We start from the raw sequence: 25,041 nt of genomic DNA on the forward strand, positions 1-25,041 counted from the left end.
TCTTCCTCACTGGTTCTCTGTTGGGGTTCTTTCTTCTTAGAGCAAACTCCCTGGCTCTCCTCTCATTCTCATTGCGTCCTCTGGGCCTTCTAGCTCCGTGTTCCCCACCTCACGCCGCCACCGCTTCTGGCAATCTCAGCTATCCTGCTTAGGCAAGGTATGTGTGGGAACAAGCGGAACTGTCTCCTGGGTGGACATAGAGGCTTGGAGGACTAAGCAGACAGAATGCAGGAGGGGATCAAAATGGATGGACTTAAATGTTGAGCATCCCCTCCACTCTCTTTTGGTTTTTAATTTGGTGCTTATCCAAGGTTGAAGAGATTTAGGGTAGGTTAGGCAGAATTGAGAGAAGATTTGAAACTAACTTCTGCTGGTATGGCTGCCACTTTCTTTCCTTTAGGTCATCCCCGTAGCCACCCATCTGCTGAACAATGGTAGTGGAGTAGGAGTTCTGCAGTGTCTTGAGCATATGATTGGGGCAGTGAGAAGCAAAGTGCTGGAGGTGAGAATGCCCTCAGTTCACTGGGGCACACCCAGCGTTCTGGGGTTGTTCTGCACCCAGCTATAGCCTCCTGTCTTACTGTCTGCTTTCTCTTCCCGCAAAGATTCACAGCCATTTCCCCCACAAACCCATTATCTTGATTGGCTGGAATACAGGAGCATTGGTGGCCTGTCACGTAAGTAATTCCCATCTCATTTGGAGGTTGTCCTATGATAGATACTAGTACTGCTGATTGCTACCACTGAGTTCTTTTTTATGTTCCAGGCACTGTGCTAGGTGATCTGCCTACATAAATGCATTTTAAAGTGTAGAAGACGATTTTTTAACTTTATTGTGAAAATTTTAAGCAGAAACTTAAAAGGAGAATAGTCCTATAATAAACCCTGTGAGCCCCTCACCCAGTGTTACCAGTGATTAACTTATGATCAGGCTCTTTTCATCTTACTCCTGCCCACTTTCTCTTTCCTCCGATTATTTTGAAGAAAATCCCAAATATCATTTCATTTATATATATTTCAGCATGTATTTCTGAAAAAAATATTCTTCCCCCACCCCCAAATGTAAATACTATTCTCTCACCTAAAAAAAACCCAAAAAAACCCCACCAAAAAAAATGATAATTGTAACAGGCATAAATTTTAATAGCTTTGGAATTTGATGTTGTGTTCATATTTTATGCCTTTCTAAGACACCAGGGAACCTTTTCTTTATTATTTTACGTACATTAACTTGTGTTAGTGTCCCTGACCTGTCCAAAGCCCCAGTTTTCAAGTGGATCAAATAAGCGAAGTCTGTGCTGCTTCATGTCGTCTGGTTAAGTATGACATCCAGGGCCACCAGAAGAAGAGGGCTATCTCCCTAAACTCCCTGGTCCTGGGAATGGCAGAATTTAGTCAGCGACTGCAAGTGCCTGGAGCTAACTATTAAATTCAAAAAGGAGAGATTTTCTTCATGTAAGGAAGAAAAGCAATATTTGTGTTCTCCTGATTGCATTTGCTATTAGTGGAGGAAAAAGTGAACAAGACATTAGTATAGAGAATTGGTAGGATTGGAAGCACTGAACTTCCCATCCTGTGGTTCAGCCCTCTACTGGGATCCTCTCAGGGCTTCACTTCTCCAGGTGGTACAGTGTATCTTGTGCCCTGTGCTCTTACTGCTGCCACTATGGCTGGTACCCTTGAGGATTAGGACTGGTGGGGAGGAGATGGGATTAGCTGGTAGGTCTGGACTACCTCCGGACTCTGGGTGGTAGCTCTGGATGTAGCTACAGTGAAGTTGACCTTGAGACAAACTTTTGTATTATTTCCAGGTGTCAGTGATGGAGTACGTCACTGCAGTTGTCTGCCTTGGGTTTCCTTTACTTACTGTGGATGGTCCCAGAGGGGTAAGCATGGGGTGTAGCTGATTGCTGGGTCATTGGCTGGTAAGGGTAAGGGGGTGCATACCTCGCCCAAACTGGTTAGTGACTGTAGTTGCCAGGCTGACTCCCCTCAGTGGACTTGCCAGGTCAGTGCACAGTGAATATTAATTGGCTGATAGTAAAATTTATACATGTTTTAGGATGTGGATGATCCCCTCTTGGATATGAAGACTCCAGTCCTCTTTGTCATTGGGCAGAATTCCTTGCAGTGTCATCCTGAAGCCATGGAGGATTTCCGGGAGAAGATTCGAGCTGAGAACAGCTTGGTGGTAGTTGGGGGAGCTGACGATAATCTCAGGTGCGTAGGTTCTCCCAGAGCTGTGAGAGAGCCATGTTACAGTGTTGGAGAGATGCCTGTGAAGTGATGATGTAACTATAGACTAAATCTGCTTTCGTGAAAACGGGAACTGTTTTACATGAACTAATTCAGATTTATAAAGAGTTGCAAAAATAGTACAAAAAATTCTTACACACCCTTAACTCAGATTTCCACGTGTTGATGTCTCACATATCCAAAGTATAATTATCAAAATGAGAAAATTAACATTGTATGACACTATAATCTGTAGGTGCTGATAGTGTCCATTGTTTCACTGATGTCCTTTTTCTGTGCGGTATCCAGTCCAGGATCACATGTTGTTTTTAGTTGCCTTGTTTCCTCAGTCTCCATGAATTTGATACTATTCCTTAGTCTTTCATGACCTTGACATCTTAAAGACTTGTGGCCAGTTATTTTGTAGGCTGCCCCTCAATGTAGGTTTTTAACATTTTGTGATTAGGTAGAGCATATGCATTTTTGGCAGGAATGCGAGAGGTGATAAGCCCTCAGCACATCTTCTCTGGGGATACATGATGTTGATGTGTCTTATCATAGATGGTGTTAACCTTGATTGTGTGGTTAAGGTGGCATCTTCCAGGTTTCTCCACTGTAAAGTTACTATATTTCCCTTTGTGATTAGTAGTCACCCTATGGGAAGGAGATACTTTGAGACCTTGTGAAGGCAGTCTTGGTCACTGTGCTTTCACTGGGGTAGGCATTTTTTATATTTTCTTTCCTTACTAAGGATGTATGTGAACTTAGATTTTATTTGTATTAAGCATCGTTTTATGTATTTTGGAGTAAAAACAGCCAGAGTTTGGAAGGGGCACCTTTGGTCATTGAGATGGCCACTGGTCCCTTACAAGACTGGCTGCCTGTAGGGACTTTAATTGTGTTTTCATGAAATTACTGAAAAAGAGATTGTGTCATTTATTGGGCTTCCTTTTTTTATATGCTCAATTTTAGAGATTTAATTTCTTAAAAACTTTCTTTAATGTTTATAATTTTGAGAGAGAGGGACAACATGAGTTGGGGGATGGGCAGAGAGAGAGGGAGACACAGAATACAAAATAGGCTCTAGGCTCTGAGCTGTTAGCATAGAGGCCAGCATAGGGCTCGAACTCACCACGAGATCATGACCTGAGCCAAAGTCAGATGCTTAACTGACTGAGCTACCCAGGCGCCCCGAGATTAATTTCATTTGTGTTTTTTAGCTAGTAGCTTAAAGCAAGTATCTGCCCGCATCTGTCTTGTCAGTTTCTTACCCAGAGATGTTTTGGAGAAGTCCTGGTCTTTGTCATTTGGCAGCTTCTTTTGGGCCTAGAAGCAAATGCTTTGGTTCTCAAGGTAGTGTTTTCATGTAAATTGATTGTCTTTGTTGGTCATTCAGACGTTCTTATCTGTAGAAAGGTATCATGTGTGTGTTGAGTGGCAGGGAGGGAACATGAGAGGTGGGGATACCTTCATGGAGTTGTGTCAGGAGGCTGCTTATGAGACATATTTGCATGATGCCATGAGCATCAGCCTGAGGATTGGGAGACCTTAATTTAGTTTTGGCTGCTTTGCTAAGAAGCTTGGGTAAACTGCTTAACTTTTGGGACTCAGCGATCCTTATCTGTAAGATGAGGGTGCTACCCTAGGTTAGAGGCCAACAGCCAGTAAATTGGGGTCTCAGAATTTGGAGACTCAGAATGTTGTTCTCTACCCTGTCATTGGGGGCTCTGTTTTACTCTTTGCTGAGGCCCCCAGTCAGAAACCAGGGGTTTTCAGACTAGCTTTCAAAGAGGAGAATGCAGCCATCTGTGGCCATTTTCTCTTATCCCTTTAGAACTAACCTGTGACCACCTTTCCTCTTCTACTAATCTCATTTCAACAGCAACCAGTGATCTCAGGGTTTGGGCCTCTGTTGGGAGACTTCTAGATAAGGTCTTAGAAGTCAGATAGAGTTTATCTGTGAAGCCAAAGGTATAGGACTTCTGTAGTATACAGTCCTAGGCAATTTCCATATGTTATTTGTTTTTTTATATGTGTTATTTTTGTAATCCTCACTATTCCATGAGTGAGGTGTTAGGATTCCCCGTTTTGCAGACATGGAAACAGGTTCAGAGAGGTTGTGATAACTGCGTGAGGGCTAACGTAGTCTTCCTTCCTGAGCCTAGAAAAGAACCAACACAGAAGAGAAACCCATTCTCGCTTCCATGTGATGCCATTTTCTCCTCTCTGTCTCTGTCTCTTAGAATAAGCAAAACAAAGAAGAAATCAGAGGGACTGACTCAGAGCATGGTGGACAGATGTATTCAGGTACACAGTTGCTTTATGTGTTTTTCTCAGCTAGGCTTGCCTTTCTATAACCTTTAGGCTTGATCTTGTTGGCAGCAGCCTCTTTGGCTCTGAAGGAGTATCCACTGGGGCCTCTGGTAGAACTAAATCATAAGCAAAGGAAAGGGGAAATGAGAGTGACAGTCTAAGATGCATACAGAGCATCAGGGGAGAAAGAGTTTATTGGAGGAGTGAGGGAGCACAACCATCCCAGAACACCACCCCACAGAGGCCTTGGGGCATAGGCTCCTGCTGGTCTTTGACTGAGGCTTGGATTTGTGCCTGGCTCTGTGTGCCTGGAGAAGGACTGAAGGCACACCTGACGCCAAAGGCAGAGTTGATTGAATTGAGTTAACCCTGTCGGGGAGGTTCCTATTCCCTAGACTGAAGGACTCAGCGGCCTGGGCCCCTCTTCATACTAGGATGAGATCGTGGACTTTCTGACTGGAGTGCTCACTCGCACCGAAGGGCACATGGGCTCCGAGCCTCGGGATCAGGATGCTGAGAAGAAGAAGAAGCCTCGGGATGCAGCTCGCAGAGACCTGGCCTTTGAGGTTCCTGAGCGGGGCAGTCGGCCTGCCTCACCAGGTGCCAAGCTTCCTGCCTCACCCTCAGGCTCAGAGGTAATGTAGGCAGGGAGGGAGTGCTTTTGCTGGGGAAGGAAGACTGTGGATTTGGTTCCTAGGGATGCTTGTCTACTTTGCCAGTGCTGTAGGCCTTAGAGTTGCTTTGAGGAGAATTCCTGACCAGGGAATTCCAGGGGACTTGATAATTAATGGTTAAATCCAAACAGCATTGGCTCAGCTCTTACTCTTCTCACCCTACTCAGGATCTTTCCAGTGTGTCCAGCAGCCCCACTTCCAGTCCCAAGACCAAAGTGACCACAGTGACCTCTGCCCAGAAGTCCAGTCAAATCGGGAGCTCTCAGCTCCTGAAGAGACATGTGCAGCGGACAGAAGCTGTGCTGACCCACAAACAAGCCCAAGGTATTGGCTCCTCCTGGCCTAGTAGCCTCTCAGGTTATCTTCTGCAGTGACATCATATGGCATTTGGAAAGTATTGACATCTGTAAATTCTGGGGCATGTGAGAGGCACCGTTTCCCACATTTCTGTTCAAACAAAATTAGGTTGAAATGAATACTGAGGATTGTTTTCAAGAGTAAGACATCACAAAAGGTCTGTGCATTAGTGGGGTTGTATAGTTCCACTAATTATAGCTTTGCATTGGTGTTCTGGGGAGTTAAGCTTTATGAGCTGACTCCATGTGTATTTGTCTAAAAATTTTTTCTGACTCCCAGTTGGGGAAGCTACTTCTTCTGTTTTAGGCCCTGCCCAGCCACTGCTGCAGTCAGGACACTCTTCAGATCATGTGGACAGGGTGATTAGCTTTATTCATCAGATTCCAGGGCAACTCAACTGGCATCATGCCCTTTCTTTGTTTCTACCTTGAAGGTTCAGCCTCCCATATTGAGACTTTCAGTGAAGTTTATCAGTCTCTCTGCAGATAGGTTTTAGAGTAGACTGGGAAATGTTTGTATGGTTGAGATCAGAGTTTGGAGAACAATGAGTGCTACTAAAGCCACAGAAAAGGGAGAGTTTTGCGGGTAGGTGGAAAAGAAACAGTGGCTCTCCCCATGCCCCCATTTTGATCCTGTTGGGCAGCCCTGAGGTAAGGCCCCTTGGTCATTGTGTGTGTATGTATCCAGGAGCATGTATCATCTGAGGTCTCACGTGCCTGGAAAGTGGCAGCACCAGAGCTGGCTGTCCAGTAAGAGATGTAGAGATGACAGCAGGCTGATCTGCTCACTTCCCCTGTGTTTCTTTTTAGTAGAGCCAAAGGACTTAAACCCAGGCATCTTAAGAAGGTGCCCTTAAGAGTGGTGCTAACAAGGAGCACAAGTGTGTGAGGGGATCTGTGAAGGCAAAAAAAAAAAAACAAAAAAAGGAAAAAAGGCCAAGCTTCTAGTGTGCACGTGGATCGTCTGTGACCTGGATCTTCTTAAGTGGTGGCCAGAGCCAAGTTCTGGGTGGGTGGGTGGGTGGTGTTTCCATAGGCTTTTGATGAAGAGAGAACCAGTGGTTGGCTCTGCTTATGGAGGGGATAATTAGTTGAGAATCTAAGGAGTTCTTGAAGGGTGATTGGTGACCTGGGTTTGAAACAGGACCCAGAATATGGTGCAGAGCAGCAGCCCTAGCGCCCTGACTTTGACAGAGCTCAGAGGCAAGAGGGAATGATTATAGCTAACTTTTATGGAGCCCTGACTATGTGCCATGCTGTCTTCTTGGCACTTGACTTGCTATTGCTCGTTGTATCGTGGCAACGGCAAATGAAGCAGGTACATTTATTATTTTCAGTTATAGGTGATTCCATGGAATCATCATGGGAGTTAGGTTTTGAACCCATGCAGTAATTCTGGAAGGGGCCCATGATGACCATTTTCTAGAACATTTTCATATCTTTTTCTTACTCCCTCTCCTTTTCTCTTTTCTCTGGCTGGCTGTGATTCTGTAATTCTTTCTGATTCATTCCAGCACAGTTTGCTGCTTTTCTGAAACAAAATATGCTGGTGAGGAAAGCTCTTCCTCCCGGCACCTCCTCCTGTCTTTTTGGTGAGTATTGCTTTTCCTTTCACCTTTTCACGCTCTGTTCTCTGCTTCTGTCCACTTTTCCCTCAGTTGCTTCCCCATTCTGTTTCTCATTTGTTTCTGGTTTCCTACTTTTCTTTTTCTGCCTTTTTGTCTTCAGTTCTTTTCTTGGCTGACTTCTTTTGCTTACTCCATAGTCTGCTTTTTCTCTGTACTTTCTGTTGGCCTCTCATGATTTTTCTTTTTTTGTCTCTTGTGGTTCTTGGCTGTGCTTCTCCTATGTGCGCCTGTGGCCCATTGCCTGTGAACCTGAGTTTCCTTGTGTGTTTTTCTCCCTGTCTCTGGTTTTCTGCTTCCATCCTGGCTGCTACAAGCACATCAGCCACTTATAATAAGCATAAAACCTGTAGCTCTTCTCCCTTTTACTCTCCTTCCTATTCTGATTTTAGTCACTGCATTTGTCCCCTAAGTGGTCCTCCCAGCTGGTATTGCCCTGTGGTCCAGCGTAGCTCTCTGTGGCCCAGGCCAGGAGCCCCATCCCTGCCCGCCATCCTCATATACTACTGCTTTCCTCCCCACCCTTCCCCTGATTGCCTATGCTAAGAAGAGGGACTGGAGTGGGCTTCTGGTTTTAAAAAGAAGGGGATCTCTGAGGTGCCTGGGTGGCTCAGTTGGTTAAGTGTGTGACTCTTGATCTCAGCTCAGGTCTTGATCTCAGGGTCATGAGTTTAAGCCCTACATTGGGCTCCATGCTGGGTGGGAAGCCTACTTAAAATAAAAATAAATTAAAAAAAAAAGAAGGGGATCTCTGAGGAAACCTGAAGGATAACTTCAGAGTCCAGGAGGCTTGGCCATGTGTAGGATGAGTCTGTTTGATTCAGTGGAGGGGGAAGCTCATGTGCGAACAGTTGGCCTTTCTCTGTACTAGTGCAAATGACCTGGGGACTAGTTGTGACATGGACCACCATTGCCCTGTTACTTTTGGGCAGGAGCTATAAAGTTGTCTTGGCTGAGATGCTCCCTTGCCTAGTAGCCACTCAAAGCCACCCTTAATTCCTGGCAATAATCCTTCTTGTTGCCTTCATTTGGCAAGCAAATCTTCAACCTTGGGCGCTTAGGACAGAGTAGGACTCCGAGAGCCTTGTGAAAGTCTCTTTTTTTGAGAGGACTGGGTAGTGTGCTTCTCTGCTTCTTCTTTGTGGAATGTTCACTGTCCCCCAGCTGTATGATGTGAGGTTGGGCTTGAAAGAGGAAAATTATCACATTGTTTGAGTCCAGGAAGCACTGCTTATATTCACTATAGTGAGTCCTCTCTTTTTTGGTTGGCCTTCGCTAGGTAAGATCAGGGTGTCTTCTTGTTTCCTTTTTGTTTCTACCAACTCAGAGCTCCCTTCCTCCCTCAGAGCCTACTCCAGAACAGGGTAAGGGTTGGGCATGGAGCCATTCCCTGAGAGGACAAGATGGTGTCTACCACAGATGGGACCTGAGTGAGGTGGGACTGAATCATTGGCAATTGCCTTTGAAGTGTGACTTTGTATGTGACACACAGTCATGCCCTTGCTGCTACTGTCTGTCAGTGTCTCTCGGGCTTTTTTGGATTGTGGAAGACCTCACCTCAGCTCCATCTCTTAGTTCCCATTTCATCAGAACAAACGGAGGAGGCAGAGAAAGAGGATCTTAGGGTCCAGCTGAAGCGCCACCATCCTTCCAGTCCTCTTCCTGGCAGCAAGACCTCCAAGCGACCGAAGATTAAGGTGTCCCTTATCTCCCAAGGGGACACAGCTGGAGGGCCTTGTACTCCTTCCCAAGGAGGAGCTCCAGAAGGTGAGTGTCTCTTCGCCTGTCTAAATAAAAACCGAGCTCTCTCAGAGCACACATCATTGCTGCCTTGGTGGCTACTTGCTGGACATCTCAGCCTGTACTTCAGTGTAAGATGTGCCTGGAGCAGAGAAGACAGAAGGTAGCATGTGAGGCAAAAGTGGGCAGTGACCTGATCTGAACTAGAATAATCAGGAAGGCAGAATGAGGATCAGGGGGAGCATCCGGAGCATCATTATATTTTGTTCTCTATCAGTTTCAATTAAAGATAAAATATTCCGGCACCTGGCTGGTTCAGAGGAGCATGCAACTCTTGATCTCAGGGTCCTGAGTTTTTTTGTTTTTTTTTTTTGTTTTTTTTTTTTTTTAATTTTTTTTTTTCAACGTTTTTTATTTATTTTTGGGACAGAGAGAGACAGAGCATGAACGGGGGAGGGACAGAGAGAGAGGGAGACACAGAATCGGAAACAGGCTCCAGGCTCCGAGCCATCAGCCCAGAGCCTGACGCGGGGCTCAAACTCACAGACCGCGAGATCGTGACCTGGCTGAAGTCGGACGCTTAACCGACTGCGCCACCCAGGCGCCCCCAGGGTCCTGAGTTTGAGCCCCACATGGAAGGTATAGAGATTACTTAAAATCTTTAGGAAAAAAATATAATAAAATATTACAAAAAGTTTAGAAAATGGAAGAAAAAATACCTCCAGCTCTCCCTATTCTACTGTTCTACTTATTCGTCATTTTTCTTCTTCCAGTCTTTGTTCATAGTATTTTGGATTTAGCCTGGGCTGTGAAACCCTGAAAGGGGCCAAGCAGGACTGACCAGTGGCCTTGGGGTTTTCTGTTTTGCAGTTGCAGGAGGGAAGCCCATCACCATGACGCTGGGGCAGACTTCAGCAGGGCCCAAGGAGCTCACAGGGCTTCTCACCACTACCAAGTGAGTCTGTTTCTTAGCTTTTCTGGCTCTGAACCTTTCTTTTTACCTTTTCTCTGGTCCATTTAGTGCTTTGGAAAGATGATAGTCTGGGTTCTGTCAGTTTTGGGAATGTGACTTTTTTCTCAGTGGGATCTTTGCCCTTTTGGTGGGGGTGGGGGGTGGGGGGCGGTGCCGTGGGGCGGGGAGGGGATCAGTTCAATTCTTTTTTACTGAAAATTTGCAAAGCTTCCCATAGCTCTTGCTTTAAGGTTTGAAATCTTTATTTTAGGCCTGACTTTCAGAAGGATTAGAGACCAGATTCAGAAAGTGGAACAAAGAAAACTATAGGTTCTAGTGTCTAGAAAGCCTTGCTGGGCCCTACAACCCTCCCTGTGTTGCTGGGGTCTGCTGCCCTCCAACCTTTGAATAACGGAGCTCCTGTCTTCGTCTCCAGGTCAAATGCTTCTGAAGGGGGAGTCTCAGCCAGCCCAGCCTCCTCAGTCTCCAGCAGCACTGCACCCAGTGCCTTGCATACACTCCAGAGCCGCCTAGTGGCCACCTCTGCTGGCAGCTCCCTCCCAGGTATCTGGTAGCCCAGCATTTCCCGCCTCCCAGCAAAATCTCCTTTCAGCTGCTGCTGGAGGGTGGTCCTAGGAAAGCAGCTGAATCTGGAGGATTCTCCTCTGGGTTGCAGGCTTTCATAGAGGCTTGATGTGAAGTTAGAATTAGCTTTAAAGTGGGAGAGTTCTTGGTCTTAATATCTACAGTGAGGAAAGAGCCCAGTCTGCAGGTGGGGTCTTTTGTACTATAAGGAGGAGAAATAGCTGGTGGGAAATGTATGTATTGTGTTCACTGTGGTGTTCTTAAACACATCTGATTGCAGAAAATTGGAGATTGTGCTGTGCTAGCATTAGCAAGATGAGGCACCTTTCTGCCTCTGCTTGTCTCCTCACTTTCACCACCCCACCCTACATGGGAAGGCTGGTTGCCTGAGTCCAGCAGGGCCAAGGCTGTGCAGGTGTCCTCCTTCAGGAGGACCTCCCTCTTTGCTTTGTGGCCACTGGGCTGTGTGTAGTGAAGTGTAAATCAGGTATTTGGAATTCTTTTGGCTTAAGAAGCTGTCCCCTTCCCTGGAAGGGATGGAATTTAGATTTCTGAAGTGGGATTCCAACTTTCTGGTTTTCCTAAAATTGTCCAAGATGTTGGACAGGTAGTTTAGAGCAGGTTGGGATATGCAGAGCAAATCCAAGGCAGTATGTCTAGAATAGTAGCTTTCCTCATGTGGGCATGCAGTGTGCATGCCTGGGGAGTCCTTCCTGGCATCTTTCTGAGAGCCCTGGAAATGTCCCAGGGAAAGAGCATTGGTATTTTAGTTGGTTGTTGAAGATGGATGGGTGTGGCTGCTCTTGGGATGAGGGCTTGAGCCTATATTGACATTTGTTATATCCTCTCCTAGGGGCTACATCAGCCAGCAGCCTCCTTCAAGGTCTCAGCTTCAGCTTGCAGGATATCAGCAAGACCTCTGGCCTCCCAGCAAATCCCTCCCCAGGGCCAGCCCCACAGGTGCACATCTGCCTTCTGCTGGGTTGGGCAGGTGTGGGGAGGAGGCATTCTCAGTTTAGTTGGTTTTGACAGGGAAACTGGGTCTGGAATCTGGGTCAAGACAGCCTTCTGACTTCACCCTGGGAACTACCAGAGGTTAAGGCTCCATCACTTACTGTGTGATCTTGGGCAAGTTTTTTGATCTCTCTGTGTCTTCGTTTCCTTGTCTGTAAAATTAGGATAATAGTATCTCTCTCAAAGGGTTGTTTTGAGGATTAAGTAAGCTAGTATATGGAAAATGCCTGGAAGAGTACCTTGCATGTAGTAGGTGCTCAGTGGATGGTAGCCTTTAATGCTATGGGCCCTCCATACTCGAACATTGCTTTTGGGCAATAGCTTCTGATCACCTGGGCTTGTGTGTCCCACAGGCCACCAGTGTGAAGTTGCCCACCCCCATGCAGAGCCTGGGTGCCATCACCACGGGCACCAGCACCATTGTACGTACCATTCCTGTGGCCACCACTCTCTCCTCCTTGGGTGCCACTCCTGGTGGGAAGCCCACAGCCATCCACCAGCTGCTGACCAATGGGGGCCTCGCTAAGTTGGCAAGCAGCCTCCCTGGCCTGGCTCAGATCTCTAACCAAGCATCAGGTGAGTCTCTCATGACAGCCGTGGGGACTCTTAGATATGGGATCTTTCCCCAGGACCTTCCCATCTCACATGGGCAAGGCATGTTGAACCCAACTCACCAGGGTCCTGGCATTGACCCCCTAAGGATTCAGCTGTGTGAGACCAGCCCCCAGAGAGGTCAAAAGAACACAGCTGTTTCCTGCTGCCTTTCAGACTGACTGATAGAGCGTAGATAACCCAGCTGGGGAAACTGAGGTGGGAGGCCGAGGGGGTGGTGTGTGATGTGAAGAAACTCTCCAGGAGAAGAAAATGGAGGCTATGACCAAAAACAACCTTCCCCCCATCTCTGTCAGGCTTGAAGGTCCCTACCACCATTACTCTGACACTGCGTGGCCAGCCCAGCCGAATCACTACACTGAGCCCCATGGGCTCAGGAGCAGCCCCGTCAGATGAGCCCAACTCCCAGGCGCTGCCCTCCAGCTCACAGGTGAGTCTGCCTGGAAAGACTGAGGACGCAGGCTCCGGTATTGGGAAGTTTGGGGCCGACTGACTGGCTTATCAGAGTAGCTGCCAGTGCACTGGACTTGTAGGCAGACCATGGTCAAATCCAGACCTAGGGGTTTCTAGCTTTGTAATATTGAGCAAGTTGTGGACTTCTTTGAGTCTCCTCTTCCATGGCACCCCCTGGATTATTTTGGGATTAAACATGGAACTATGTTCAGGTGTGTAGCAGTGCTCAGTAAGTAAGTTTTGTTTGCTTTCCCTCTCCATTCCTTTTCTCTTCCCATTCTTGGTTTCATCATTCACAGGTTGTGGTAGAGGCGTGTTAGTTGATTAACAACCTTACTTTGACCAGTTTTCCAACATTGTGCTGTTCCAGCTCTTGGCATTCATTTCATCTTTTTAGGACACACTAGATTTCTATAGCTCTTACCCACAAGTCACCAGCAGTTCCTTGTAGCTGATCGGATTTCTATTGTAACCTTGTCACGTAAAATGTTTCTAATCTTAAGTCATGATCTGAGAGCTACCTAGAGATCAGAGGCAAAAGAAAAAAAATAGCTGGAGTCCAGTGTTGAGTGTGATTTCCTTCAAGTGTGCACTGACCCTTTCAGCCTTGGCCTTCCCTCGTGGGAGCGAGGGTGCTATGCAGGCTGCCATGACAGAAAGCCAGGCCCTGTTCCCGTCATTCCCACTACACCAGCCCTGCCCAGTAAGTGGGGGGCGGGCCCCTATTGGCACTTGACAGCTTCCAACTGTTCTAGATGATCTTCTGCCTCCTCCTTTTTAGAGGAAAATACTGCACAGAGATTGTTACCTGGCATTCATTGGGATCATAGTTACCGCCCCCCCCCCCCCCCCCCCCCCCGCCTTTTTGGCAGAAAAATGGAGGTGTTTTTATTTCTTTTTTTTGTTAATTCCTTATTTTTTCAATTACAGAAATGTGCTTATTTTAAATAATTCAAACATTACAGAAATAATTACAGAAGTAATTTAGAAAGTGAAAATTTCCCATGATACCACTCTCAGAGATGATAACCCACTAACAGCTTGGTATGCATTCTCCTAGATTTTTCTTGCTATACAAAGTATATTATCTTATTTTACTTTTTTGACAAAAATGGGATCACAGAATATGGACTATTTTGTAACTGGCCTTTGTTTACAACACATGTTGTGACATGCTTCCCTGTGGGTTACATAGAGACTTATCTACTTCTTGTCAGTTGCTACCTCATGTTTCACTAGGTGGATGTACGAAAGTGTATTTCACCACCTCCTGTTAGAGAGTTGGGCTGTTTTGTTTTTGATACAGAAAATAATGGTTCAGTGAACACCCTTGCTCCTGAGTTTTGCGTGCCTCTGGGAGCTTTCTACAGTCTAGAGATCAATAGTGGAGAGTTGTGCATCTGACACCTGGCTAGCTGCTGGCTAATTGTCTTTCAGAGGTTCTGCTGGTTACAGTTCAAACCACAACGATGAGAATACCTATTTTCCTATGCCTTTATCATTTATGGAAATCAGTATTTTCAATTTAATTTATTAATTTGATGAGTGAAGTGAAATGGTTTTTTTTTTAATTTTTTTCTTTTTCTTTTAGTATTATTTTTTAAAAATTTACATGCAAGTTAGTTAGCATATAGTGCAACAATGATTTCAGGAGCAGATTTCTTAATGCCCCTTACTCATTTAGCCCAACCCCCCTCCCACAACCCCTCCAATAACCCTCTATTTGTTCTCCATATTTAAGAGTCTCTTATGTTTCGTCCCCTTCCTGTTTTTATATTTTTTGCTTCCCTTCCCTTGTGTTCATCTGTTCTGTGTCTTAAAGTCCTCATATGAGTGAAGTCGTATGATACTTGTCTTTCTCTAATTTCCCTTAGCATGATACCCTCTAGTGCCATCCACATAGTTGCAAATGGCAAGATTTCATTATTTTTGATTGCTGAGTAATACTCCATTGCATATGTGTATGTATGTGTGTATATACATGTATATATGTATGTGTATATGTGTATACATATATATGTATATATACACGTATGTATATGTGTATATATGTATATATACACGTATGTATATGTGTATATATGTATATATACACGTATGTATATGTGTATATATGTATATATACACGTATGTATATGTGTATATATGTATATATACACGTATGTATGTGTGTACATATATGTACATACACGCACACACATACACACACACCACATCTTTATCCATTCATCTATTTATAGCAGCTTTATACATTCTGATGTTTCCTTTATCTATTTAAAAAATTTTTAAAAATATTTATTATTGAGAGAGAGAGAGACAGAGAGAGACAGAGCATGAGCAGGGGAGGGGCAGAGAGAGAGGGAGACATAGAATCCAAAGCAGGCTCCAGGCCCTGAGCTGTAAGACGCAGAGCCCAACGCGGGGCTCAAACCCACAAACCCCGAGATCCTGACCTGAGCTGAAGTCGGACACTGGATCCATCTAGTCACTCCAGTCCTTTGTCTATTATACAAGTTGTATATACTTCAGTCAACTGCTTTTTTTTTTTTCTTTCTGTTGAAGTATTAAGTGCTTGTTTTTTGATATTTGTTTTGGGATCTTTTATGATACATTAAAAATTTTTACATAGTGAGGCTACCTGCTTGGCTCAGTGGGTTGAGCGTCTGACTTTAGCTCAGGTCATGATCTCATGGTTTGTGAGTTCAAGCCCCACATCAGTCTTGCTGCTGTCAGCACAGAGCCCACTTCAGAACCTCTGTCTCCCTCTCTCTCTCTCTCTCTCTCCCTGTGAACCTGCCCCATTGACTCATGCTCTGTCTCTCTCAAAAATAAACATTAAGAAAGTTTTTTTTTTACGTAGCAAAATCTTCAAATCTTTCCCTTTATAGCTCCAAGGTTTTGTGTCTTAAGAACGCTCTTACCATTGCAAGAATATAATCTATCTGTGTTTTTTTTATATTTTATTTTTTTAATTGTAAAATACATATGTACAGTTTATCATTTTGCCCTATTTTAGGCTTTAGGCTTGCTGTTCAGTGGCATTAGTATATTTACATTGCTGTGCAACCATCACCACAATTCAGGTCTAGAACTTTCCATTATCCTATACTGAAACTGTGTTTTTGTGTTTTCTTATAATGCATTTGTTTGTTTACCTTTAGTTTTTCAGTCCATTTGGAATTTATTTTTCTATGCTAAGGTAAGGATCTAACTTTATTGAAGAATCCATTATCCTTTCTTTCTATCCATTTGAAACCTCTGCTCTCACATTCTCGATTACTACATACACCTGGGCCTTTTTGTACCTGTGACCCATCTGTTCTCACACTAGCTTTATGAAATTGTTTAATAATGCAGGTCTTCCAGTTAATGAAGTGTCCAGAATGTTTATAATTTGCTACTGTTACTCTTTTCCTTTTTCTTGATAAATAATGGGTTTTGAATTTTGTTCATTGCCATTTTGGAATCACATGAGATGAATGAGCATACACATTTCCTCTGAGTTAGTTAAAATGATGAATTATTTTAATAGATTTCCTAATGTCAGATTATCTAAATTCTACATTCAGTAGCTTGTTCAATACGTCCCATTATTTTTTTGCATATGTCCCAGTTTATTTGTATTGTGCACATGTAGGAAACGAGACCCTATCAAAAGAGAACAAAAAAAATAATAAAATAAAGAAGCCAAGTGTTTCAGAGGAAAAGCATGTCCACTCTTTTGATTTGCTTTTATTTTACTTAGGATTTTGGCCTCTGTGTTTATTAGTGAGATAGGCCTATAGTTTTCTTCCCATCCATCCCTGCTTTTACGTGTGTGCTTTCCTTGTCCAGTTGTATGAAGGGGTAAATCTACCCTTATAGAATGAGACGGAAGCATGTTTTTCTCCTATTGTTTTTTTTTTTTTTAATTTTTTTTAATGTTTATTTTTGAGAGAGACAGAGCACAAGCAGGGGAGGGCAGAGAGAGAGGAGACACAGAATCCAAAGTAGGCTCCAGGCTCTGAGCTGTCTGCATAGAGCTGGATGTGGGGCTCAAACCCATGAACCATGAGATCATGACTTGAGCTGAAGTCAGATGCTTAACCAGCTGAGCCACCCAGGCACCCTTCTCCTATTCTAAAAACATTTATATTGCACAGAAATTATGAGTTCCTTGATAGTGTGATGCAAATTATCTATAAAACCATTTGGGTCTATTATCAGGCAGTCTTAACCTTTGTTGATAATCATATTGATGCCCAACTAGAATGCATATCCCCACTATGTGATACCTCTTTCTCTCTTAGTGGTCCTCTTCAGCTTGCTGCAGCCTGGGGGAGCTAGTTAGTGGTAAGAAGAGGCTAGATAGAGCTCATTGAGAATCGTTTTCCATGGCTAAATTGAAGCACAGAATAAAGATCAAGATCTGACTTCTACCTGATAGCATTAACTTGAGAGCTTAGTTTTTATCTCAGAAAAATGAGTGTATAATTACTAGGAGGGTTCTAGTGGTTCTCTTCTTACAGAGAAAGGGCACATTATTAGATTAAGACTTGCTGACTTGAAAACTTCTAATGATTACCTCAGTGTTCACACTGCCAGACCATGTGATATCAGGGAAAGCAGTGGGCTGTGGGTCAGGTGCTCTGTCTTTAGCCAGCTGTGTGGTCCTGGGCAAATCACCTAACTTCTCTGGGTTTTGGTTTTCTTATGTGGTCTAGTAGGCCTAAATTAGTGATTATTGTGATAGGATTGATTAATAGGGGCTGTCTCAGAATCTCCTCAGGCTGGGAAATTGAATTTTAAAAGGTTGAGAAATCACCCATTTATGATGTTTATGAGACAATTGGAAATTTGAACACTGGGTAATTGTTGATATTAAGGAATTATTAACCCTTTAATATGTGATAATGGTGTTTACGTTTGAAAAAAGAATCCTTTTTTAACGTTTATTTATTTATTTATTTATTTATTTTTAACGTTTTATTTATTTTTGAGACAGAGACAGAGCATGAATGGGGGAGGGGCAGAGAGAGAGGGAGACACAGAATCGGAAGCAGGCTCCAGGCTCTGAGCCATCAGCCCAGAGCCCAACGCGGGGCTCGAACTCACAGACCACGAGATCGTGACCTGAGCTGAAGTCGGACATTTAACTGACTGAGCCACCCAGGCGCCCCAACATTTATTTATTTTTGAGACAGAGAGAGACAGAGCATGAATGGGGGAGGGTCAGAGAGAGAGGGAGACACAGAATCTGAAACAGGCTGCAGGCTCTGAGCTGTCAGCACAGAGCCTGACGCAGGGCTGAAACTCACGGACCGTGAGATCATGACCTGAGCCGAAGTCGGACACTTAACCGACTGAGCCACCCAGGCGCCCCAAATATAATCCTTTTTTAATTTTGAGTTACATAATATGATATTTATGGATAGGCTGAAAAAGAAAAAGATTATAACACTGGCTAGACTTTTCTAAGGTCTTTGCAAACAATTATCTGTTTTATTTCTGGCACTGATAAATATTTATTGTGTTTCTTTTATGGAACTGGACTCTTATGTCCTCTTTTTTTTTTTTATTTTTTTAGGTTAGTTGGGGGGAGGGGGGGAGGGGGGAGAGAGAGAGAGAGAGAGAGAGAGAGAGAGAGAGAGAGAGAAACGAACTGGGGCGGGGGGGGGGGCAGAAAGGGGGTCAGAAGATCTCAAGCAGGCTCCATGCTGACAGCAGACAGCCCTATAAGGGGCTCAATCTCACGAACCATGAAATAACGACCTGAGCCAAAGTTGGGCACTTAACTGTCTGAGCCACCCAAGCACCCATACTTTTATATACTGTTTACAGCTGAAAAGCTGTCAGAGGAAGAGGAGGGACAGAGACTCTGTTGTGCCTTGCCTCAGAGTCCTGAGAATGGACTCCTTGCCTGTGGTTACAAGGTCTTTCTCCTCTCTAGCCACATGATGGTCTGCCCAGCCAGGGGGCATCCCTGCAACTCTCTCAGTAGGCCCTGGGAGAGCAGACCCTCTAATCAGGACAGAGTAATCCTCTGCACAGCCCTGCCTTTGGGCAGGGTGAGCAAATGTTGTAGGCAGATTCTTTTAAGTTTTGATTGTCAAACCCTTCTTCGTTTCCCCTCTCCTGTGCCCTCCCATTTTCCCCTTTTTTTCTGCATTCTTATAAACCTCTTAGGAATTTTCCAAAAGTGAAATCTAGAAAAGTGAGAAAAACCCTGGTGAAAAAAAAGTCAACTGTTTCTACTTTGCTTTTTTCTTCCTAAGCTACAGGGCTCAACAAATTGTGGCATCCTCCATACCAACTAAAAATGGATAAGACCTAAAAAACTGATATTGTCAGAACAGTCATGGAAAACTTCCTTATCTCTATCACTCTTAACAATTTACCCTTTCCTTTTCCCTGCATTCTCTTTCTGCCCTTATGCATAACAATAAGAGCAAACCTTTGTAGTTGAACACCTATTATACTCAAGGTGCTTTATGCAGATTGTCTGGTTTAATCTCATAACATCCCTGGGGAGTAGAGACTGTCCTTATGCCTTACAGATGAGGAAGAGGAGATTTAGCATTCATCACTTGCCCTAAAAAGTGAGGTGGGTCTCTTAACTGCAGAGTCCACATTCTGGTAACCACTTGGCTGCTAGAACACATACTCTTGTACATCCAGCTTTTTCCCCATTGAGAATGACTTCTTTGAAATAAATTCTCAGGGTCTGAGGGTGTGTTAACCTGGCAAAGTTTTGACTCTTGTTCCCTCCCTCTCCTGCCATAGCGCCTACCTCCAGCACCCTGAAGATGCCGTGTGATATACCTTCCTTCACCAAGCTGGTGATGGCTGCTGCACAGTGAGCCCTGGGTGCACACATGCTGTCCTGCTGAGCTGTCCACTTGTCTGAAGACTTCTTAAGACTGCCATTTTTGCCTCCCTGCCAACTGTCTTCAGAATGGGCCTCTGGGTCTTATGAAACCATTAGGCTAGGTGATATGGCGCCAGCAGAGGAAACATCGTCCTCTGGCATCTATGGGTCTCATTCCCGGAATCCCCAGGTTCCTGAGCAGATTTGGCCATGCATGGATCAGAGGCACTTCTCCAGCATTCGCTGTGACTTGACCCAAGTAGCAGTGTTGGACTGCTCACTGCATTTAATAAAGGAGTTCCTTTTGGAAGTCTGTGCTACCCCCATGCCAAGTTGGGAGGAGACAGCCACATGGTCTGGGGCCATTCAGGAGTTAGGATTGAGAGCCCTTTGCTGAGGACAGGGGTCATCCTGGCCCACCAACACTTGTGCCATACCAGAGGGCTGGTTTTGGACGTCACTGTTACTTTCACTAAGCAGCCATGGGTGAGCACATCTCTGTCTTACGAACCACATCAGATACTGAGTTAGCCTGCTGAGACTTGGGAACTCCTAAATTCAAACCCATGATAGATCAAAGAGGACTAGGCTGTCATCTTTCAGTCCCTTTGGCCACTATAGATGGCGGGGGCGGCAGTTGGCCAGTAGGTGAAAGCTGGCCCCTTTCTTGTTTTCATCATGCTTCGGGCAGTTCCTGTGTGCAGAAAACCTGCAGGTCCAGAAAGACTGAAAAAGAGGAATGGAACAAATGAAGTGGCTTGAAGGATATGCCAGTAAGTCCTGTGGAGAAAATGATAGGGGCTTCAGGTTTTGCACCTAGTACCTAAGGAACTGTTGATTCGACATGGAGATGAGAAGAAGGATTTTCCAAGTCACAGGGAAGAAACCCCAATCCCTGAAATTTCTATCTCCAGTGCTTGGAAGTGAAATAGGGATAACTGGCTAAGTTAACATCTTGGCCTGGCTTCCCAGGAAGCTTAAGCATCAAGATAATGAAGGCAGTACTTTAGTGTTTCTGTTTCCATTCTATGCCACTTCTTGTCTTCTTGCTTAGTAGTGGGAAGGTTACTGGCATTGACTCTACTGTGTGAGGCTCTTGGTACTAGCCTGAGTCCTGGAGAATGATCACTGAAGACAGGAGTTCTGAGCCCCTCCTTATGTCCTCACAATACTTGTATGCCAAGGTAGTTTTAGATTTGGCATCATACCTGTCCTCCAGATCAGGCTCTCAACCTTCTGTACTCTAGAAAATTTCTAGCCAAGGTGTCAATAAATAGAGCAACCCAGATGTGACTCCGACTCTGTTCAGTATCAGTAGGCAGGAGGGTGCACAGCATGCCATTGCCGTGGTCCAGCGTCCTGACCCATGGTGCAGCATATATCCAAACCAGGTCCCCTGTATTTAGTCCAGCAGCCTCACCTGCCAGTCTGACTGGCAGCCAGGAGGGAGTACACAGTGTGTAGGAGTCTGAGACAAAGCAAAAAGGAGTGCTGTGGGCAAGGAGGGGGCATGTGTGATAGGTGTGCAGAGAGCCTCTTGAACAACCAGGCCTCCCTCCCCGACCTCCTGCAGAGCTGGTCTCAGCAGTGATTTGCATAATATTAGGCTTCATTCTTGCATTAGTTGGTAGGTAACTGCTTTTGGAAATTTATTTAAGTAAGTTTGAGGAAGATATGAAATCTGAAAGAGGCATCCGTGGGTCAGGGGTTTGGTAACTTTAAAGGCAGGATAACATGCCAGTAGGAACCAAGGGCAGTAAGACTGTGTGAGACTACCGGAAACTTTTAGGAATCATTTAGGACAGGCAAAGGGTGCTGAACAATCCATTCATGACTTAGAAGTACAGCCTAGACAATGCTGGAGGGGTTGCTCCTGAAAGATGCTCGCCCAGTGTGTGCTGGGACCAAAGGAAAAACTAACGTATTGTCCTGCATCTGTGTAAACCTTCGTATGCTTCCCATGGATGACTTCCTGAGGCTTTGGTTGTACACCTTGAAGAAAAGCCAAACCTGGGAAGGGGAGTTGTAAGAACATTTCACCTTGGAGTTACAGACTAAAGGGGGAGGTGGTTGAACTAAGGGAGTCATGTTCTTCACACTTCTGCACCCACTCTTCTCGAAATGTGAAAAGAAGCTTTCCTCCATCTATCACGTATCAGACCTAGAGTCCTTAACCTCAGAAGGCAATACTACTGGCTGAGAATGTAGAAGGATCAAGAAGGCTTTAGTTCAATTCTTGACATTCAACATGACAGGTGCATGTTGATGCCTGATGGAAGATGTCCTTGTGCTTTAAGAAGAGGTCACTGATGGAGATCTTCTACCTGTTCTTGGCCCCACCACTAGAATAATCTTGGGCTGGGTGGGTTATAGAATTGAGGCACTGTCACGGTTCATTCTTATATTAGTAAAAACAAAAATAAAAGCAACTTTGGATTTCTTCAACTTGTTTTCAGTTGACTTCTCATATTTATTCTGATGACCACTCAGTGAAGTGGCACAGAAAATAAAAGCCAAGATAGTGTGGTAATGCCAGAGATCATCTCATGGATGCCTGGTGCCATGAGTACCGTACTTTGTACTGTACCATGGGTACCGTAATTCCCTTTTTACATGTGAGGAGATAGGCACAGAGAAGTCACAGCAGGAAGTGGCAGAAGTAGGACTAGAATCCATGCCGTCTGCCACCACTGTCTGTTCTCTGCACTGTTCTGGGGTTCTGAGATGGGACGCAGAAATGGACATTAGCCCAGGAGGTGAGATGATGGCTTTGCCTTCCTGTGGCCCTTTCCTGTTAACTTCCCATCAGGCCTGAAGTGATTCCTGCGGCTGTGGTGGGCTCTTGGCTGGGTCAGAATCAGTAGGTAGGGTCCTTGCCTTGGGTCCTGAGAGTGTGAAATCTCTTTGAACATTCTATACCTCTGTCCCCTCCCATAAGTAAATAAAGACAGGAATGAATGAATGAATGAATTCCAACCTCCAGATTATTTGTGAACTTGTACCCATGAGGACCTTCCTTCCTGTTCTTGAATTCCAGGTCCCTCCACTTAGCATTGGAACCCTTATGGGTAGAAGCCATGGTTCTGGTAGTCTACATGAAGTGTCCTAGTGCACGTGGGCTCATCTTGCTACCATCCTGTGTAGAGACAGGGTGCATTCTTTCCCTTCCAACTTTGGTCTCGCTGACTTGAGTGAGTCAAATGAAGTGAGAGATGAAGATTAAATTATTTAAATGATAGCCATCTTAAATTTCAGGACTATAGGAATGGGGTCATAGCAAATTATAATGCAGAAACATGTTCATTACCTTTTTATGGTCCTTTCTAACGCATGTTTTAGTCAGGATCAATGGTTGCAAGAAGCAGGAATCATTCACCCCCATGAATTCTAAAACAGCATATTGTTTCAATAGGCACTCTCACAGACAGGGAGCCTGACAGTTATTGCTACTTGCTTTGTAACCTCAACTGCCGTGCTCCTGCCAGGGGCTGTTTTTGATCCTGCTGCCACAGGACTTTGCTGATGTGGACCCCTCTGTGGATGGTTGGTCCCTGTCTTTTGGATCACATTCTGAATGTGGTGTGCTTAGTGGCTCAGCCTACCTTCATACCTGTCCCTAACTCTGTTCCTAGGCCACCTCCTTTCTTGCCTCAGTGACTTCATCCTCCCTTGTATGCCAGCTCTTCACAGTGCTGTGCCCTGTGCCAGGGATGCCGTTCCCATTGCTCCTTTCTTTATCCTCTGGGATTCAGCTCACATGCATTACCTCATTGACACCAGGCAGTTAGCTCTTCTGACTGCTCCTGGCTATGACTTGCTACCTCCAAAACCTTGGATTACACTGGGTTGGGCTGCATTTGATCCACTTGCAGATCAACCTCTCCCAGGCTTGGCCTAGAGGGACTCAAGGTCAGAGTCATATCATCTTCCTCTAGCTTAGTGTCTGTTTACTGGTGGGAGCCCAGTAAACGCTGGAGGATGAGTGGCTATGAGCCATCAGCCCAGCCCTGCCTTCCCTCCCCCTGCACGGAAGTCCCCAGACTCAAGTCATAGATGCCATTTGCTCCTCTCACAGGGGACATTAGGAGAAAGAAGAGAAGGCCCTTCTCCAAATTCACACTGAATAGTGTAGCTCACCCCAGGGGCCAAAATGCCATTTGGAACCCAAATGTGGGAAATAGCATCTTTTTTTTTTTTTTTTAACTTATTTATTATCGAGAGAGAGAGTGAACATGCACAAGCTGGGGAGAGGCAGACAGAGAGGGAGACACGGGATCCGAAGCAGATTCCAGACTTCAAACTGTCAGCACAGAGCCCAATGCAGGGCTTGCAACCACAGACCCACAGACCGTGAGATCATGACCTGAGCCGAAGTCAGACACCCAACCGACTGAGCTACCTAGGGTCCCCTAGGAAATGGGATCTTTAATCAGCCTTCTTCCAGCCAACCTTATACCACCATGGTTGCAGCCCTCCCACCTGTAGTTTTCTGCACTTAAACACAGTTTGCCTTCCTCTCTTCCTCTTCCTCCATCCCTTTTCATTCCTTCTCCCCACTCCCCCACTATGTAATAATTACCTTTTTCACTCAGCACTCAGGCATATCAGTTGTTTCCATCTCCAACCCCTGGAGTTGGATGAGAGCCAAATCAATGTTCCCATTTCACAGATGAAGAATTAATTCAAGGTTAGGACCAGGGAGGCCTTCCATGTAGGGAGTGTGGAGGCAGCCTGAATCCCTGCTTCTGTCCCATGAGGGACACCAGGAAGGACCTTGTGAAAGGCGGGGTGGCTCAGTCATCAGAGAGGGAACAGTCCAATGTCAAGATGAGGGGCAAGGAGGATCCTGGGCAGGTTAGGAGTGGGCCCAAACTCTGTGACTGATCTCTACCCTAGGACACCTCAAAGGGGAGAGAGCACTGCATGAAAGCCATGGGAACCATTTGGTTACTCCCTTAAATTGGGAGGTGGGGGCAGGGCAAGTGAGCCCAGTTGCTGAGGGTGGGAGGACATGATAGGGTAGAGAAGGGGCCAGCAAAGAGAAGAGGGAGGAAATGGCACATGGAGCCCCACTTTCCCATAGAGCCACCCATGCCCACGCTGGTACAAACATGGAAAGAGATGGTACCAGAGGGGAAGTGCCTGGCGTTCAGCACACAGTGTGTGTTAGCACCCTAGGGGTGTGGCTCCATGAGAAAGTGCTCAGTCCCCAGCCTCCAGTCTGACTTGGCAATAACAAATCTCAAGCTGAGCTTGGGTTGGGCCGGTCTTGGCCCGTTCTTCCCCATGGCAGAAGGTGGAGAGGTGGGGAGTCCCTAGGAGTGACTCTAGGAGGGTGAAAGAGACAGCATCAAGAAGGGAGGCATGGAGCAGGGGGCCATGGAGGGCAGGGACACATGAGGAGCCACCTTGTAGGGGTCCAAGCAGCACACACTTGGTTTGAGTTCTCTGTTTTCTGTGGGTTTCTGAGAGCAGCTGGTGTTTTCAGAAAAGGAAAGAGGGCTGGAGATACACCAGGGAGATCGGTTCCAGTATCCATCCAACCTATTGTCCCCCGGGCCGCCTCCCTCCACCTGACACGTTCTCCATCTCCCACCCCAACATCTGCATGGCTCCTAGATGCCTCCCTCCCGGG

At 45.5% G+C, this 25,041-nt stretch overlaps 1 protein-coding gene across 11 annotated transcripts in view; it reads left to right on the forward strand.

Annotated features, from left to right (window-relative positions):
- The window catches only part of KANSL3 (KAT8 regulatory NSL complex subunit 3), a 42,923-nt gene extending 21,072 nt beyond the window's left edge, over positions 1 to 21,851 (forward strand). For 7 of the 11 annotated variants that reach the window (XM_019462712.2, XM_019463037.2, XM_019463118.2 and 4 more), the window contains 17 exons: positions 41 to 157; positions 401 to 502; positions 606 to 677; positions 1,812 to 1,886; positions 2,063 to 2,220; positions 4,479 to 4,542; positions 4,983 to 5,183; positions 5,390 to 5,546; positions 7,093 to 7,170; positions 8,779 to 8,970; positions 9,814 to 9,898; positions 10,332 to 10,459; positions 11,334 to 11,440; positions 11,848 to 12,070; positions 12,403 to 12,536; positions 19,096 to 19,142; positions 19,322 to 21,851. In XM_019462712.2, coding sequence (XP_019318257.2) covers positions 41 to 157; positions 401 to 502; positions 606 to 677; positions 1,812 to 1,886; positions 2,063 to 2,220; positions 4,479 to 4,542; positions 4,983 to 5,183; positions 5,390 to 5,546; positions 7,093 to 7,170; positions 8,779 to 8,970; positions 9,814 to 9,898; positions 10,332 to 10,459; positions 11,334 to 11,440; positions 11,848 to 12,070; positions 12,403 to 12,536; positions 19,096 to 19,134 — 1,932 coding nt within the window. In that variant the 3' untranslated portion in view covers positions 19,135 to 19,142; positions 19,322 to 21,851. Of the gene's footprint in view, positions 1 to 40; positions 158 to 400; positions 503 to 605; positions 678 to 1,811; positions 1,887 to 2,062; positions 2,221 to 4,478; positions 4,543 to 4,982; positions 5,184 to 5,389; positions 5,547 to 7,092; positions 7,171 to 8,778; positions 8,971 to 9,813; positions 9,899 to 10,331; positions 10,460 to 11,333; positions 11,441 to 11,847; positions 12,071 to 12,402; positions 12,537 to 19,095; positions 19,143 to 19,321 lie in introns of those variants that run through there. The other 4 variants (XM_019462825.2, XM_019462896.2, XM_019462971.2 and 1 more) reach the window with 4 other exon arrangements.
- The last annotated feature ends 3,190 nt before the right edge of the window (positions 21,852 to 25,041 follow it).

This window comes from Panthera pardus, unplaced genomic scaffold, assembly GCF_024362965.1.
Source record: "Panthera pardus isolate Hobbes unplaced genomic scaffold, ASM2436296v1 HiC_scaffold_25, whole genome shotgun sequence".
Classification (NCBI taxonomy): Eukaryota; Metazoa; Chordata; class Mammalia; order Carnivora; family Felidae; genus Panthera; species Panthera pardus.